At 39.2% G+C, this 15,831-nt stretch overlaps 1 protein-coding gene across 7 annotated transcripts in view; it reads left to right on the top strand.

Annotated features, from left to right (window-relative positions):
* The window catches only part of Adamts3 (ADAM metallopeptidase with thrombospondin type 1 motif 3), a 281,816-nt gene that overhangs the window by 217,529 nt on the left and 48,456 nt on the right, over nucleotides 1-15,831 (top strand). For all 7 annotated transcript variants that reach the window (XM_063240532.1, XM_063240531.1, XM_063240534.1 and 4 more), the window contains one exon: nucleotides 9,132-9,328. In XM_063240532.1, the coding sequence (XP_063096602.1) occupies nucleotides 9,132-9,328 (197 nt within the window). The remainder of the gene's footprint in view (nucleotides 1-9,131; nucleotides 9,329-15,831) is intronic.

Genomic DNA, 15,831 nt, shown 5'->3' with positions numbered 1-15,831 from the left:
TGAGACATATGACATCCATTCATGGTTTTACTTGGGGATGTGATTAGATTCCAGGCACTGACATGCATCAAGGGACTTTTAGGAAAAATTGTTACCTACTTCTGAGAAAAACATGCATATATATCAGTTTGACCTGGTCATGTTGCCAGAATTGGTGCAGGTATTTTGAAACAAAACAGCTAACTTGAAGACAAAGTTTGTGCACCAAGAATGGCAGGATATGGGAAGACAGAAGTGAGAGGCTCTGTGATGATCTGCTGACAGTAATGCAGGAATCTTTCTGCTTCTGAACTCCTTGTTTTACAAATTAATATATATCATTTGTTAAAGGTACTGTGATAACTCGGAGCCTGGTATAAAATCCAAGGAAGCAAGAAATTAAAATTTGGGAAGCAAAGGCTTTATTTCCAGGCCTGGTGATGAGTCTCCGGGAGCCAATTTGGAGACTGCGCACCTGACAGCTAAAAGTCAGGGCTTTTATCTTGTAAATCCACAAACAGCTGCTGGTCACACAATGTAAGGAAGGGGATGGGGGTGTGACGCAAACAGAAAGGGCGATTACACGTCTTGGGAAGGGCAAGATCAGGTAAGGGTAAGCAAGTCTCCCTGCATACAAGCAAGTTTAGATAAGAAGAAATCTTGTTTTTCTTAGCGAAGAATAGAGAATTCTAATAGCAGTTAACAACCTTAGCTACTCTACTTCAGCACCACAACTGTTATTTGTAGAGGGCAACAATGGTTAACATATCAATTAGGTAAGATTTTACAATTCTTTACAGAGGAGAGCATTGATTGACATATCAATCCTTTACTCAGAAGGAACAGGAAAACACACATATACAGTAAGGCCAAGTTACAGGTATTGCTATGATACAAATATAACAAAGCTATTTTTGTGAAGAATAGTACAATCTAATACAATCTAATGTAATTAACACAATTTGTGACGGGCCACCAGCTTCGGCGCAATAGGGGCTTAGGTTTAACAGTACTTCTAGTGTTTTTTTTAATTGAACATAACATCTTAACTGACATGTAGATTTTTATTGAAAGTCAATGTATATTTTTCACTTTAAAGTTACCTTTTAATTTTGGTTGTGATCACAAACTCCATGTATGAAAACTTTACTTTTTATTTAAAAGATAGAATTTCTCAATAAATGCTCCATTTATTATCCTTTAAAGTAGTGAAAACAAAAGCAGATATATGCATTTTAAAATTAGAGCTTGTGGGAAAAAATGTCATCAGAATCTGGTATTCAGTAAATGATAGTGTGTTTATTTTTTATCTAAAGAAATTGATACAATAAATTGGCCTGAATGTAGTTTTTAAACTATCATTATAGAATATCCAAGTTGGTAAAGGACATAGCTGCTTATTACAGAAATAATTTATGCCGTGATAGAATAGTGCCCTGTTATATTTGGAGATATTGTTAATTATTCTATTTGCAGTGAAAACTTTAAATTTTAAAAAGTTATCAGTTGAAAGTGAATTATGAAATGATACAAAAGATTATGAAAGTTAAGTGCTTTGTGCTTCTGATGTTAGCAAATGACATTTGCAGAATTTTATATCTATTTTTAGCTCTGTTCATAGGATCTCCATCTACTCCTGGAAAATCTGGCTCCTGGTATTCCAGTGACTTCATTTTCATAACAGTATTCCATTCACAAGGAATGTCAAATTTCTACAGAGAGGTGCATTCTACGTTTAGTGTTACTGCAAAGCAGCATGAATCTTCCTCTTATTCTGAAGCAGATATACTACAAGGAAAGGTGACTGTGATTCATTTTAGTAAGGTCTTACCTTATCCTTTACTTATTAACATGAAGATTAGCTTTCATCCCTCTTAGGAGTAGGAGCACAGGAGGAATCATGCCAACAAAGTTACATACTGCCGTTGTCACAAGTGGAAGTCTAGAGTCAGTGACACAGGAAAGAAAACCCCTCAGGGTGGCCTTCCAAACACCATACTTGGGTCATCCCTCGTGCCTTAGCTGCACCTGGAGTGGGGGACGCCAAGACTGGGGCAGAAGCCCACAGGGCCAGGGCCATTGCTGTGCACACCACGTGTCTTGACGCCACGCGCAGGGTGATGGCCACAAAGAGCTGCCTGCATGGAAACCTTGCATGGAAACCAGCCTCAGCCCTCAAACGGGCGCCTGGGTTACAAGCCACGCCTCTGTATAGACTTGGTTTGTTTCTTGTCAGTCTCAGGTGATCTTTAGCTGTAAGAGAAACTGGGAATTCCTTGGAGCTGATCTTACTGCTGTCTTTAAGAACATCCGGCATTTTGCTCCATAGAAAGGGAAGGACGGCTACCAAGTGAATGACTCTAGCACAGTGTGCGTAAGATTCGCCCAGCAACACAGGCCTTTGTGTTACGCTCAGACTACAATCAGAACTTACCTTTCTATTTCTGCCTTTTGTTGCTTGCCCTTTTTTAATCCATAAAATTTTTTTTTTCTGAGTTGGGAAATGATGTTACCAAACCTATATTTCAGGTTCCTATAAATGTGATTGGGCATGAAAAACATGCTATCGTCTCTCCTGAAAGTGTTTCAAGGCTAAGTCTCCATAAGCAGCAAAGTAGATTATATTTCACTTTATGTACTTAGGAAGTTCAAAATTCTGCCTTTAAAAAAATGACCTATAGTTAGTGCTAAAATAGCTAAATTTTATTGTGACTTCATGGGATACTTGTACATTTCCCAAAAATATATTCTGAGGAGTAAAATGATTCTTTTTCTGCAAATTCATATATAGTAATTGGAAAGCTAGTTGGGTAAAAGTATTCCCAAGGTATGAATGTTTTCACTAACCCCCAAGGTATGTTCCCTCCCTCGAAACCGTCTGCTGCGTTCCCTGCTCTCCCCACACTCCGTGGAGAGCGCACCTGTTAGAGGCTCTTCCTCACCTACGTTTCCTGATTTCCTACTAATTCTGTTGTCATGCTCAGACTTAGTCACCCCATTTGTATAACCTTAGCACTTAGGTACAAAGGCCAGCAGAATCCAGCAGAGGTCCAAAATCTCTGCCATCCTGCCAGGGTAAAAGGTTACTCTCTTCTCTTCTTCCGTCCCCTCTTCCTCCCCTTCTTCATCATTCTATTTCTTCATTCCTCCTGCCTCCTCCTCGCTCTTTCTGTCACTCTCACACTCTCTCTTCTCTGTTCTTTCTTTCGTTCTGATTGTCACTCTTGTCCTGTTTGTCTGCTCCCCTCTCCCAGACCCCTTCCACCACTGACTTGCATCCCTGACCAGTTTGCTTTGAAACAAGGTGTCCTGTAGTTGCCTATGCTGGTCACAGACTTCTGGTCCCCGCCTCAGCCTCCCAGGTCGGTGGGTTTGCAGGCACAAGTCTCCATCCTGGCCCTGCTTCCACATCTTGCTTTTCTGTAAGGCCTGTGTGTGACTTTTCTCGGCCCTAAGAGGGATGTGGATGTACAAGAGTTTGGATGTGATTTGAAACTCATGCACCTCTAATGGTTTCTTTTCCTGTGTCTTAGGGTTAGAGATGATGAAATTGGGTGCAAAAGCACCCAAGGTTTTGTCACAGAATCCCTCACTGTTACACGGAAGTTGTGGGAGGGTGTTAACTGTTATAATGGAATGTCCTAGCACCAGGATTGCTCTGCCTAAACCTAGCAATTGTGGAAGTGACTCAGGCCTGCATGATGGTTTGCCAGTACATGATGCAGTTTCTGAGGCCACCTCCTAGATAAGTGGGGTGGGTTGTTCTCCTTCTGGAAGTCTACTTGTGTACATTCCGTGAAGATGAACACTGTCTATGCAGCAGCCCTTTCTAATTTTGTGTTAGGTTTTTAACTAAACAAGCCTGTGTCACTAGGTTTAACCCTTATTGTAATTGGAATGAGCAGCCCTCCAGAGCCCTCTCATCTGCTCTGAGCTCTGCCACAGATAACATTCAGGTTTCCCTTCTCTGGTCCCAGACTTTCTTCTCATCTTTGTTTTAAAATAACTGTCATTAAATGGTATGTGATTTGTCATACATGAAACATAGGGTACTTTTTTTAAAAATCAAAGGTTCTTTTTAAAGGGGAAGTTATCCTAAATACCAGCAATAAATGCCTCTTGTAGAACGTTTTATGGCAAAGCACTGTGCATAATAATTTTGCTATCATTAGCTCATATCTTCTTAAGAACTCTGGAAAAAAGTTAGATCTTTTTATCCCATTTTACAGAGGGAAAGACTGAGGATCAAAGAAGTTTGGTAATGTGAGTAAAATCACATTGTTAGGAAGTGGTATTACCAGGATTTAAAGGCAGGTATGTCTAATCAGAAAGCCCATGTTGACTACCTCCTGGTACTAGAGCCAGGGTAACGTAGATTCGCCTTAAGGGAAGCTACACAGCAGCCTTAGAGCACCTGCGGTGGTGACAATGTGAGTGTATGAGTTCTTAGTTGGGTTTTTCCTCTGGTTTTGGAATCAAAGTAATGCTTGCTTCCAGGAAGGAATTTGGGTGTATTGCTTCCCTTTCAATTTCATTAAAGAGTTTATTAATTAGTGGTGTTAGGTCTTCACTAAATTTCTTATAGAATTTAGCAGGGACTCCATGAGGGCCTGGGCTTTTCTTTGTTGATAGATTTTTAATTACATCTTTGATTTCATTTATTAATGTTGGTTTATTTAGGATTTTTATATCTTCTTAATTCAGCTTTGGTAATTGTTATGTATCTAGGAATCTGACCATTTCTTCTATATTTTTCATCTTATTAGAATAGAGCTTTTCAAAGTAGGCATAGATGATTTTCTGGATTTCTGCAGGGTCTATTGTCATTTTGCCCTTTTCATTTCTAATTGCATGAATTTGAGTCTTTTCTTTCCTTTTTTGGATAAGATTGGCTAACAGTTTGTCAATTTTATTTAATCTTTCAAAGAACCAACTCTTCGATTAATTGATTCTTTGTATTTTTTTTTAGTCCCCAAAGTATTAATTTCTGCTCTGATCTTTATAATTTCCTCCCTTATATATGCTTCTGGTTTAGCCTGCTCTTCTCTTCTAGAAGTTTAAGGTTCAGCATTAAGCTTTTTATATGCACTTGCTCTGTTTTCCTGATATGAGTATTTACTGCTGTAAATTTCCCACTTAAGATTGTTTTCATTGTGTCTCACAAGTTCTGGTGTGTGTTGTATTGTCATTATCACTGAACTGTAAAAACTCTAATTTCTTCTTTAATTTTATCTGTGACCCATTGGTTACTCAGTAGGGTGCTACTTAATTTCCATGTGTTTATGTTTTAATTTCCATGTGTTTATGAAGTTCTTGCGGCTTCCTTTGGTATGGATTTCCAATTTCATTGCACTGTGATCTGATTGTATGGGATAATTTCAATTTCTTTGCATTTACTTAAGCACGTTCTGTGAGCCAGTGTATGGTCTATTTTGTAGAATGTCCCATGTGCAGCTGAGAAGAATGTGAATTCTCACATTGTGGGTTGCAACACTCTGTACACATCTACCAAGTCCATTTGTTCAAAAGTTTGACTTAGTTCTAATATTTCATTATTGATATTTTTTGTCTTGTTGATCTATCTTTTTGTGACAGTGGGATACTGAGGTCTCCCAATACACTTGTATTAGGGCTTATTTGATTTTTCATGTCCATTAGTAATTGTTTTATATAGCTGAGTGTACTGATATTTGTTGCATGTATATTTATGATTGTTATCTGTTTTTCTTGTATCATTCCCTTTACAAGGATATAGTGAGCTTCTTTATCTCTCTTAATCAGTCTTGGTTTGAAATTCACTTTGTCTGAAAATAGAATGTATCTATTTGGAGTGCTGGTTAGGTGGCCATAAACTTCACTAGATATTGCCTGTCATAAAGGTATCTTATTTCTCAATCAATTTTGAAAGATAGGTTGAAAGTTTTTTTCCTTTAGAATTTAAAGCACTTCACTCTGAGTTGTCCTTGACTTGAGAATTTGTGCTGAGAAGTCAGCTGTGATTCTGATGGGCTTTCTTTTATAGGTGATTTGTTTCTTTTACATAACAGATTTTAAGATTCTATTCTTTTATGTAACAGATTATAAGATTCTATTCTATTGTGTTGAATTTCTGAAATCTTGACTATGATATGCCTGGCTATAGGTTTTTTAATCCCTGCTAATTAGAGTTTAATATGCCTCATGTATCTGTATGTGAAATTATTTTTTTTACCCGGAAAGTTTTCTGTCATAATGTCTGTGAATGTGTTTTTAATATCATTTGTGATATCTCCTGCTTGTTCATTGACTCCAGTTAATCTTAAAATATTCTTTGTCTCATCTAGCAGCTGCTGGATTGATTTCTCATGGTTCCTCTTTCTTTTCTTGGTCCCTAACTGTAAGCCTGTCTTCCGTATCTGAGATCCTGTCCTCATATTGGCCAAATCTGCTTCAGATAGTTTCAGTGGAGTTTTTATTCTGCTTTATGGATTCCATTTGTTTCCTATGCTACACTTCCATAATTTGCTTAAGCTCGTCTATTGTTTTGTCTGTGTCTGCTATAACATTGCTAAGCATAATGTGTATTTTGGTAATCTCTGTAGTTAAGATATTATTTTTGATTTCATTTTTTCCAGAGCCTCATTCAATTGCTTTGTTGTTACCACTTCAGAGAGACCCAGTGGGGGCTTTTGGATTGTCCCACTTCATTGTCCCCTGGGTTTGCCTTTGGTGAACTGGTTGTCTGGGGTTGCATCTTGTTTAAGTGTCTTCTCATTTGTTTTCTTTTGTAAGTTTAATTCCTAGTGTGATGCTTATAAGTTACCTTATATAAGTTGCTTTATTGGTGATATTTAGGACACATAGGTTATGATTACTTCTCTGAGATATCTTCCAGAAGTAGCTGGGTTTTGGATCTTGAGTCTGTTGGAAGATCTTACCTCTTCGGTTTGTTGGAGATGAGAAATGGTTGCTTGTTTGGCCTAGTCCCTGGTTCTTTGTCACAGTGCCATTGTATTTTCTTGACCAGTAGTTAATGTCAATTCATGGATTATCAGGGCCAACAACTGTTTAGATCAATCATGTCAATTTTGGCTATAGTGGTACCTATAGCATGAAACACAGCCTATAAAACAACAAACTGAGCTAAACCTTAATTTGCAACTTATAACCATATGAACTAGATTTATGATTATATAACAAAATGTAAAACAAACCAGATAATTATTTGCAGTGTATAAGTCTATAATTTGTCAATTTTGCCCTTGAGATTAAAAATTAAAATTTAAAATGGATTAAGGAGAAAATAGAGAAATGGGAGAAAAGAAAAAGATTAGAAGTAAGGTTGGAGGACAAAAGTGGATCATACCAATTTGAAGAAACTGGTGCCGAAGACTGAAGGAAAAGAGAGGTGGGAGAGATAAAGGGAGAACAGAACAGAGCCACACCCGCAAAGAGGTTAGAACCACTTCACATCCATGTTAAAGCAATGTAGGGGAAAGAGAAAAACAAACAAGCAAAAAACTAAAGAAAAACAAAGCAAAAAGAGAAACAAATAGTCCACCTCTAGGATTCTCTCTGGTTTCACTGGCTGACAACCTGTGCAGACAGAGTCCTGAATCTTGCCCTTCTGTCCCAGCAAGCCAGCAGTTGCTTTATAGTGAGCGGCAGTAGGTGATCTCAGCTGGCCGGTCCCATCCACAGGTGCACTGGGTTCCCACGGTCCAAGCAGTGTCCACGGGTCTGCCCCAGCTAGGAGGTGCTAGAGGAAGCCCCAAGCAGTTCTGGTTCCAGCTTACCGGGCCCAACTCCAGAATGGCTCTGGGATAATCATTCTCTTCTGTGGGAGGACTGAGTCCTCTCTCATTGCCAGCTGGTGCAGTCCCCACATCCGCCATTCCACTCCGTTGCCACAGAGGCCTCTGGGGCCGTCAGCCATCACCACCACTGTGCATTCACAGATTCAAACAGCTGCTTTCATGCAGTGAGTCCAGCTCAGGAAGAAGGCGCATTCAGCTACTGCCTTCTTCATTGAAGCTATGTTTACTCTCTCTGTGGGCTTCAGTTCACACTTCAGATTCTTTCTGGACCCACTTCCCTCCTTCTTATCTTCTTCATGATGCTATATTCCAACATCTGGGCGGCGACTCCCAGAGATACTGTTTTCTCTGCTGCTTACTGCTCCATCGTCTTCCCAGAAGTCTCTAGATTGAAATTATAATTCTTAATTCAAAAAAACATTTTCCTCATGAAAAATGTTTTTATGCGCAAGTAGGTTATCTATGCCACAAAAAACCAATAATGTGTCGCGCTTTTCCCCACACTGTGGATGGCTGTGTGCGTGTGTGTTTGTATATGAATTGTTCATTTGGAATGTTGAAATGAGTGAATTACTTAAACTGCATAAAAGAAAAAATGTTTATGGATTTAACTTTCTTTGTATATGGGTCATTTTCTGATGGAATTTTTATTTTGATATTCCATGGATTCAGATGAATAGCAACTGAATTTACCTACTATTTAAATGATGGTCAATGCAAATGTGCAGGATTATAGTACTGAATAATAGTCCTTGTTTACAACACACCTTTGGCCTTGCAGCATTCAGTAAACAAACATACTCAGAAAAAATAAAGTCACTCTCTAAATGCCCAAGAACCGTGATACCTAGATGCGTATCATGAAGTCTAGTTGTGTTACTATGCCATAGTTTGATTTTTAAACTAAGGTTACTTGAAAGAGGAGTAATTTAAATTATGTGATCCTAGTTCTATGCTTCATGATTATGGTACCTTAGATTTAGCATTGGATCATACATGCGATTTTTGTTGATGAATCCTACTTAATTGTAATGTAGTCCATCTGGGTCTCTCCCCTGCTGCCTTTGGAAGGATGTACTAATAGGATAAAGCTAGAAAAGATTAACCCTAACCCTTGGGGAATATTCGGTCTGGCCTGGAGGCACTGCTTTCTAGGACAGTAGTGTCATTTTTACCCTCACTCTTGGTATTGTGTGTTGGATTTGTAGGCGATCACTCTGCCCAGATGCCTATGCCCATTGCTCAAGGCGTGAAGTGAGAAGCGGTGTTGTGTCAGGGATTCATTCATCATTCTAAGAACGTAGGAAGAGACCACCAGGGAGACTGAACACTTGGATTTCTTTTGTGTCTTTGTAGAGCCCGATCTAGAAGGCCTTGATCTAGGTGCAGTTTACAGCAGTGTTGACCAGCAGCTGAATGAAACCATGAGGCACCGAAGACATGCAGGAGAGGATGATTACAACATCGAGGTGCTGCTGGGAGTGGATGACTCTGTGGTCCGTTTCCACGGCAAGGAGCACGTGCAGAACTACCTCCTCACCCTGATGAACATCGTGAGTCGTGACTGCTTTCTGACACTTTTTGATTTTTAAATTCTTCTCTTATGTGGTTAGTGTCCTTTAGGAACCTATTAGAAAGTCTGTGACTGTACCTGAGAGCCCCAGTGTGTATGTGACTACACTGAATCCAGGTTTGGACCTAGTTTAAAATGCAGGGGTGCAAAATCAAAGGAAGCATGAAATATAACTTGCTTTTGGTTGATCAGTGAGTTTTCCATTGTCATCAAAGGAAAACTTTATATTTGAATGACCATCATGGGATGGAATTAGAAGATGAATCATGATTTTCATTTTATTCTGGAAATAATCAGAACGGTCAAAATTTTGTCCACCTGCTTTGGTGTGGATTGTAAAGAATGTTTTTTGTAGAACTGCTTGGTACCCTAGGGTGTTGAAGAGTGATTTATCCTGGAGAGCTTTTGAGCATGTGTGATGTTTTCAGCATTGTAAGATAGACAGTAACATATTTGCAAAGTAAATAGCTGTTGACACAGGTGCTGCACGGCAGTTGCTAAAGAGCCCTTAAAATTTGGCCTTTCTCTTTTCTGAGACTTACGCATATTTAGAAGAAACTGTTGTATCCTTAAACTTGTGAGGTTTTTGTTTTTATTTTGAGTTTTTTTTTTTTTTTAATTTTGAACTGGCAGAGAGCAACTCATAGGAATGATAGGCCACCTACTTCTAAAAGATAAATGAGTTAGAGGTGAACTCTTACATATTTTAGCTCATGATATTTAAAAAGAATATTATATTGATCTTGTAAATTTACTATGTAATCCCTTTCTCTCAATTTTTTCTATCAACTTTTGTTTTTAATTTAATTAATTTGGGCATTTATGGCATTTACCATGTCTAAGAACAGCTTTTCATGTAATTATACAGGAAAATAAAAACTCAGTTTCATGAATCATGGTTTTATTTATTCTAACATTGAAGCCTATCTGTTATGTATATTTTAGTTCACTGAAAGGTCAGTTTAGAAAATTGTACATGGACTGTATCATCGTGGAATGTGATACAGTCAAATTCAAACACATTTCTATTTGTTCATTAGCATTAATTCTTGTTATGAAGACAATGTACATTAAACAGAGTAGGAGGCCTGGCAGCAAGGATGCATAGCAGTCATTCTGCACTCTGCAAGTTCTTTGGGATCTTTCTCACACCTTTCCATGTGACTGGATAGCTGTGTGAAATTGGGCTTGCCCTTGGGTGTTTGCAGTCTGCTCTAGCTCCTCACCTGTACATTAGGAGAGGATGCTATGGATGCCGAGCCCAGTTCCCAAGTGAGCAGACCCATGTGCTGTATAAAATGCTGCCTGTACATGAATATACATGTAATGCCATTTAAATGTTCTAGGTCAACTTTTATTTTCTAAATTATCTAGATCATTAAAATTCTCACTTGCATCATTATTGTGCCCTTGGCACAGCTGTCTCCTGTCATCAGGCACAGTCTTCTAGGTTTCACTGTCCTTCAGGTGGTGCTCAGAATTGTGGGAGGCTGTGGGGGAAATGTAAGTGATCCTAGGTCCTCGTCCTCACAGAACTCAGAGGTAGTTGTAGAGAAAAATAATGGGATGATTCTAAGAAATTAAACAATTAAAAGCATATTATTTTTAGGCATATTTATACTATAATATAGATGTCATGACATTTTAGAGAATAAGCTGTGACCACAGATGTTCATTGTGAAGTGATGGAGCATTAAGGCGGGACTTGGCAAATGGTCTGTCCTTCATTATGTGACTCGTGTGAACTCAGAAAAACCATATTCTTTCCTGGGATTTAATTTTCATCTTTTTTTAAAAATTGAGAGATTCAACAAAATGTTTACTAATTCTGTAATACACCCAGCAGCTGGGAGTCAAGCCAGACTGCAGGAATTTGTTTTGCTATTGTTGCTTTTTCTTCTTGTTTGTTTGTTTGTTTGTAGATTAAGGTTCTGATGCCAAGCACCACTTGAGCATACTCCAGTGAGGGCGGTGGTGTAAGTGTACTCCTGCTGTCTGATTCCAGAACCCTCTCTTAATTGCTGTCCTAAAGGGCTTCCTGGTGGAAAGGAGGTCAACAGAGGGGAAATGAGGCCATTTAACAGTAGGCTGAGGTCAAACTTAGTGGACCTTAAATGCTGTACTAAGGAATATATACTAGATTTTCTAGATGTGAGAATACAAGGTCCGATCTTAGAATCAGAATTTTGGTGGGCTACCAACCAAATTCCGGGAAAAGCAAAGCCTCTTTCGATTGGGAAGAGGTTGGTTGAGGGATGAGCTAGAGCTGAATTACAAGAATAAAAAGGAGACGGAAGGATGAAGTGGAAAAGTGTTAACTAAATATATTTCTTATTTTACTGGAACTATGTTGATTTAAGAATCTCATGATTCTAAATGAATTGATCTTGTGAAGTAAACTGTAAAAGAAAGCAAGCAAGAATCATTATTAGTTGAATTGCATTCTCTGAATGCACTTCAAATTTGGGATCATCACCAAGTAATTTACAATTCAGTGAAGGTAGTGTTTGAAAAGTCCCAAGATTGGCATAAAGTTCTGTAACATTTAGTACACATATGTGCATCGTTATCCCATAGAAGTCTTCATTAATTGACCGAACTAGGCTGACGTGGTGTTAGATATTCCATTTTGTATGAAATTATGATTTGATTTTAAAATTTGTATTAAAAATATTGAGTGAGAGATGTTTATGAAATTTATTTCATGTTACTATGGCATGTTCAGGGCTCTAAACTGAGCAACATTTAGATATTTCCTGTAATCTTCTAAATTTGTAAAACATTTCCACACAGAAGACTGGCAGCAGCGTTCTGCCAGTCCTTAGGGATTTAAGCAACAACATAACACAAACAGATGCTAAAAGAGAGGCTTTTGAATTGGAAGGAGGTTCGTTATGTAGTCAGTTAAGACTGATTTAACTAACTTTTGAAAGGGGGATTTTAGTTTTAGAAGAGTAATGTGCTAGCATACCACCTTTATATGAGGAAATGTTTGCTCAAGAGTGTTGATCACTTTCTAGGTCAATGATGGGGAACTCTGTAGAGACACAAGTCCCCCAACTGCAACCCAAAGTCCACTTACCTACTGACACTGACACTGTAATTAAACCTGAATTCTGACTTTAGTTTAGAAAAAGCAACTTTTGTCTTAAAAATAAATGACATGTGCCAGCATTGCTCTGGGTTTGATCCATGTTTTCAGAATCTCTACTTCTGCACCCCAATAGCTTGTGCTGTGGTATTAATTCTTTTGTTCTTGGCAGGCTGAATCAGGAAGCATCAAATTTGATAAAAGTAATAAAATGAAAACTGACTTAAATTTGGAAAGTAGATTTGCAGAGAGTACAAGCTGCTAGTATTATAGATCATGCCATTTTTTGGGAAACTTGTTAAATTTTTATCAAATTATTAAGTGAAAAGCACTTAAGAGGACCTGTCCCCACCTTACTGGAAACCATTGTCGTTACCCTGGTGCTGACCCCACCCGCCTGCTTGCTGTGCAGCATGAGCATTTTCTTGTCACGTTCTGGGTTCTGTGCCTCGCCTTTTTGAGGTGCTGTTTGAAGGTGTGACTTTCTTCTTGTTCTTCCTTTGTGACTTTCAGTGCCTTTTTGTTTAACATTTTCACTTATGACAGTAAAGGAAAGGTAATAGAAATGTTGGCTGGTCCGTGATAAAGCACGCTAGCTTCCCTGGCTGGGCCAGCGGGACATGTGAGTGGATTGGGGAGCTGAGAGAGGCCACGGACTCACGCTGTCCCTGGCTTGGATGCTTGGCTGCACAATGGTGTAGTTTATGGTCTCTGAAAATCCACTGCACAGTCAGGGTTGGTAATGAAGTCTTTCACAGTGTTTGAAACCATCTAGGTCCAGATTCAAAAGGAGATTCAGGATCGTTACGAATGAAGACTTTACTAAACATTTTACTGCTTGTTCGATTCTTGGTCCTCTGTAAATATTTTTTTTATGGATTCAGTACTTCCTAAAACTGAGATGTATTTGTTTTTAGTCTTGGTTTACAAATGAGATGGGACTTTGAGGAAGTCAGTGAATCCCAGAATCAGGTTGATAATGTCGACCCCAGGACAGACTTTGACAGGTGCTTCTGCCTGGAGCTCAGGCTCTTCATGTTTTTATGTCTCATATATATACCTTACATGTAATCAGATGACAAAAAATTCTACATAAATATTTTTCAGTGTTTTTCCTTTCCTTTTGAGAGTCAAATGAATAGGCATTCAAAACAGCTCTTAGAGTACTAAGGAAAAATTAAATTTTTAATTTAATTTTAAGGAAGCCATTATTTGTGTGTAAACATCGGAAAAGACAGGCACCACCTGGTGTGTGTGTGTGTGTGTGTGTGTGTGTGTGTGTGTGTGTGTGTGTACAGGATCAGTTTAGCGGCTTGTCCTCTGCCCTGTCCACAGTACATACTGCCATCTGCTGGAAGGAGCTTTTCTGCACCCTTTAGACAAAACTGGAAGTGTCAAATGACTTTTCCAGTAATTTTCTTGTTATTTTAAATCACATCATTCATTCGATTGATGTTTTAAAAATCTAAATAGAGGTGTTTTAAATTTTCTCTCAGTGAAATTGTTCTCTTGATCTTTTCAGGTTGTGAAATGTGGCTCAAAGCCTTTCATGTGAGCAGGTGCAAGGGTGCTAACATTCCACATCTGTTGACTGTGCTTCCATAACCTGCTTGCCAATATAGGAAGAGCAATTATGGTGACAGCTTTTCAGCCACAAGCAGAAGCTCAGAGAGCTCAGATAACTGCCCAGAGATGCTCGTCAGTGGCAGAGCTGGGACCAGAAACCAGTCTTTGGATGTCTGCCTCGCTGTGTGACCCCCAGTTCTTAGCACAGCGTGTGTGTCTCAGCATCAGAACACTGTGTCTCTCGCAGTGCAAGGCCAGACAAGACACAGGCAGCTGAGTTCCTAAGTGCACTTTGTAAGTGAATAATAGATAGGAACCAACTTTTGTAATCCTTGGAAAGTGATATATGATCCAAAGATTTGCAGATTCTAGACCCCTAGTACTGGTGATTCACTAGATTGAAAGAGTACTTTCTACTGTGTATGCAAAAATAATACTCACATGTGTTTGACAGACAGAGAGTTTATAGCTGATAGTGTCACATTCAGTGTTTTTTATAGTGAACTGAAATTCACCTATTTGACAATATGAATGATTTTAAGCTTTACTTCCTATAATTATATAGCATAAATCTAACTTCTCTTCTGTATGACTGCTATTAGTGTTCTTTCTGGACTTTTTTCTACTTCCTATACATTAATGCCCTTAAAACACCTCTTTTCTCAACCATAAAATTTCTGAGCAGTTGTCTGCCTCAGTCCTGATTCTCACTCCTGCCCTGTGAGACAGCGTTTCTCGAGTCCATCTGGTCACGACTCAGAGGTGGGGAGCTCACACGGGGGCTGGCTGGAGGGCTGGGCTCTTCCTCACGGTGTCTTGGCTCTCATCACTGCACCTGCCCTGCCACCCTTCTGTCACACAGCTCCTGGGCTCCTTGCTCTCTGCTTTTTCCTCAGCACCATTGTGTTTATTGAGTGACTCTCTTTCAATACATCATAGAAAAATGATCTCAGTACCTGGGTGCACTGTGTCCTGGCGTCGGGCAGCTCTGGTTTGAGCACAGAGCACATTGCTGGCTTTTCATGACTTGGCTTATCTCCCTTAGGAGTTAAACTGAGCCTTGTCTTTGCATGCTAACATGTTCACACATGTGCATTTGTGTGTGTTTGTAAATATATGTGGAGGCATGTACTTCCCCACAAAAAGACTTCACATGTTTTCCTTAAACTGCATTGCCATTTTTGGTATGTTCTCCCTCACCTTCGTCTCTCCTGTGTTTTCCTTCTCTGTGCCGAGTTTGCCTTCCCTCTGCTTCACAGTTCTAACTTCTGAAGATGCTCCTTGCCGCTGCACCAGATTCTTGAGATAGTTCACTGAGATTCCATGGGCTCTTTGGGGGACAGTGTGTGTGTCAGGTCAGAATCCTATGATTTGTGGATGTCTTTTTCAGTGTTCTGTCATTGTTCTCAAGTTGCATTTGTTTTTAAAGCTTAACTTTGTGGGATTATGCCTATCTTTTCTCTTCAGGTGTTAGATCTGCCATGTCTTCTATAAAGACAGGAGTTAGTTTTAGATTGCTCTCCTGGATACTGTGATGAGCACTGAAATCTTGTTCTCAGAACAGCTAAGGATTTTGTAACCTTGCTGGATAACCTTTCCTTTCTCAGTCCTGCTGCCATTTGCCAAACTGAGCATTTTAAATATATATCATTTTGCATTAGTATACTCAGAAGACACAATTATAGTCCACCTGCTTTAGTTCTAGTCCCTGTGATATTAGAGGAGGCCAGGTCACCTTTCGGAGTTTCAGTAATGAACAGTGTGTCACATCGAGGCTTTGCTGACGCGTGTCCCGGGGCTGCCACTCACTGGATAAACAGTGCGCT

The sequence above is a fragment of the Cavia porcellus genome, unplaced genomic scaffold (genome assembly GCF_034190915.1).
Source record: "Cavia porcellus strain 051 isolate PalLab524CR breed Dunkin Hartley unplaced genomic scaffold, mCavPor4.1 scaffold_30, whole genome shotgun sequence".
In the NCBI taxonomy this organism is placed as follows: domain Eukaryota; kingdom Metazoa; phylum Chordata; class Mammalia; order Rodentia; family Caviidae; genus Cavia; species Cavia porcellus.
Note: the sequence above shows the minus strand (reverse complement) of the source record. Positions and strands in the feature narration are given on the sequence as shown.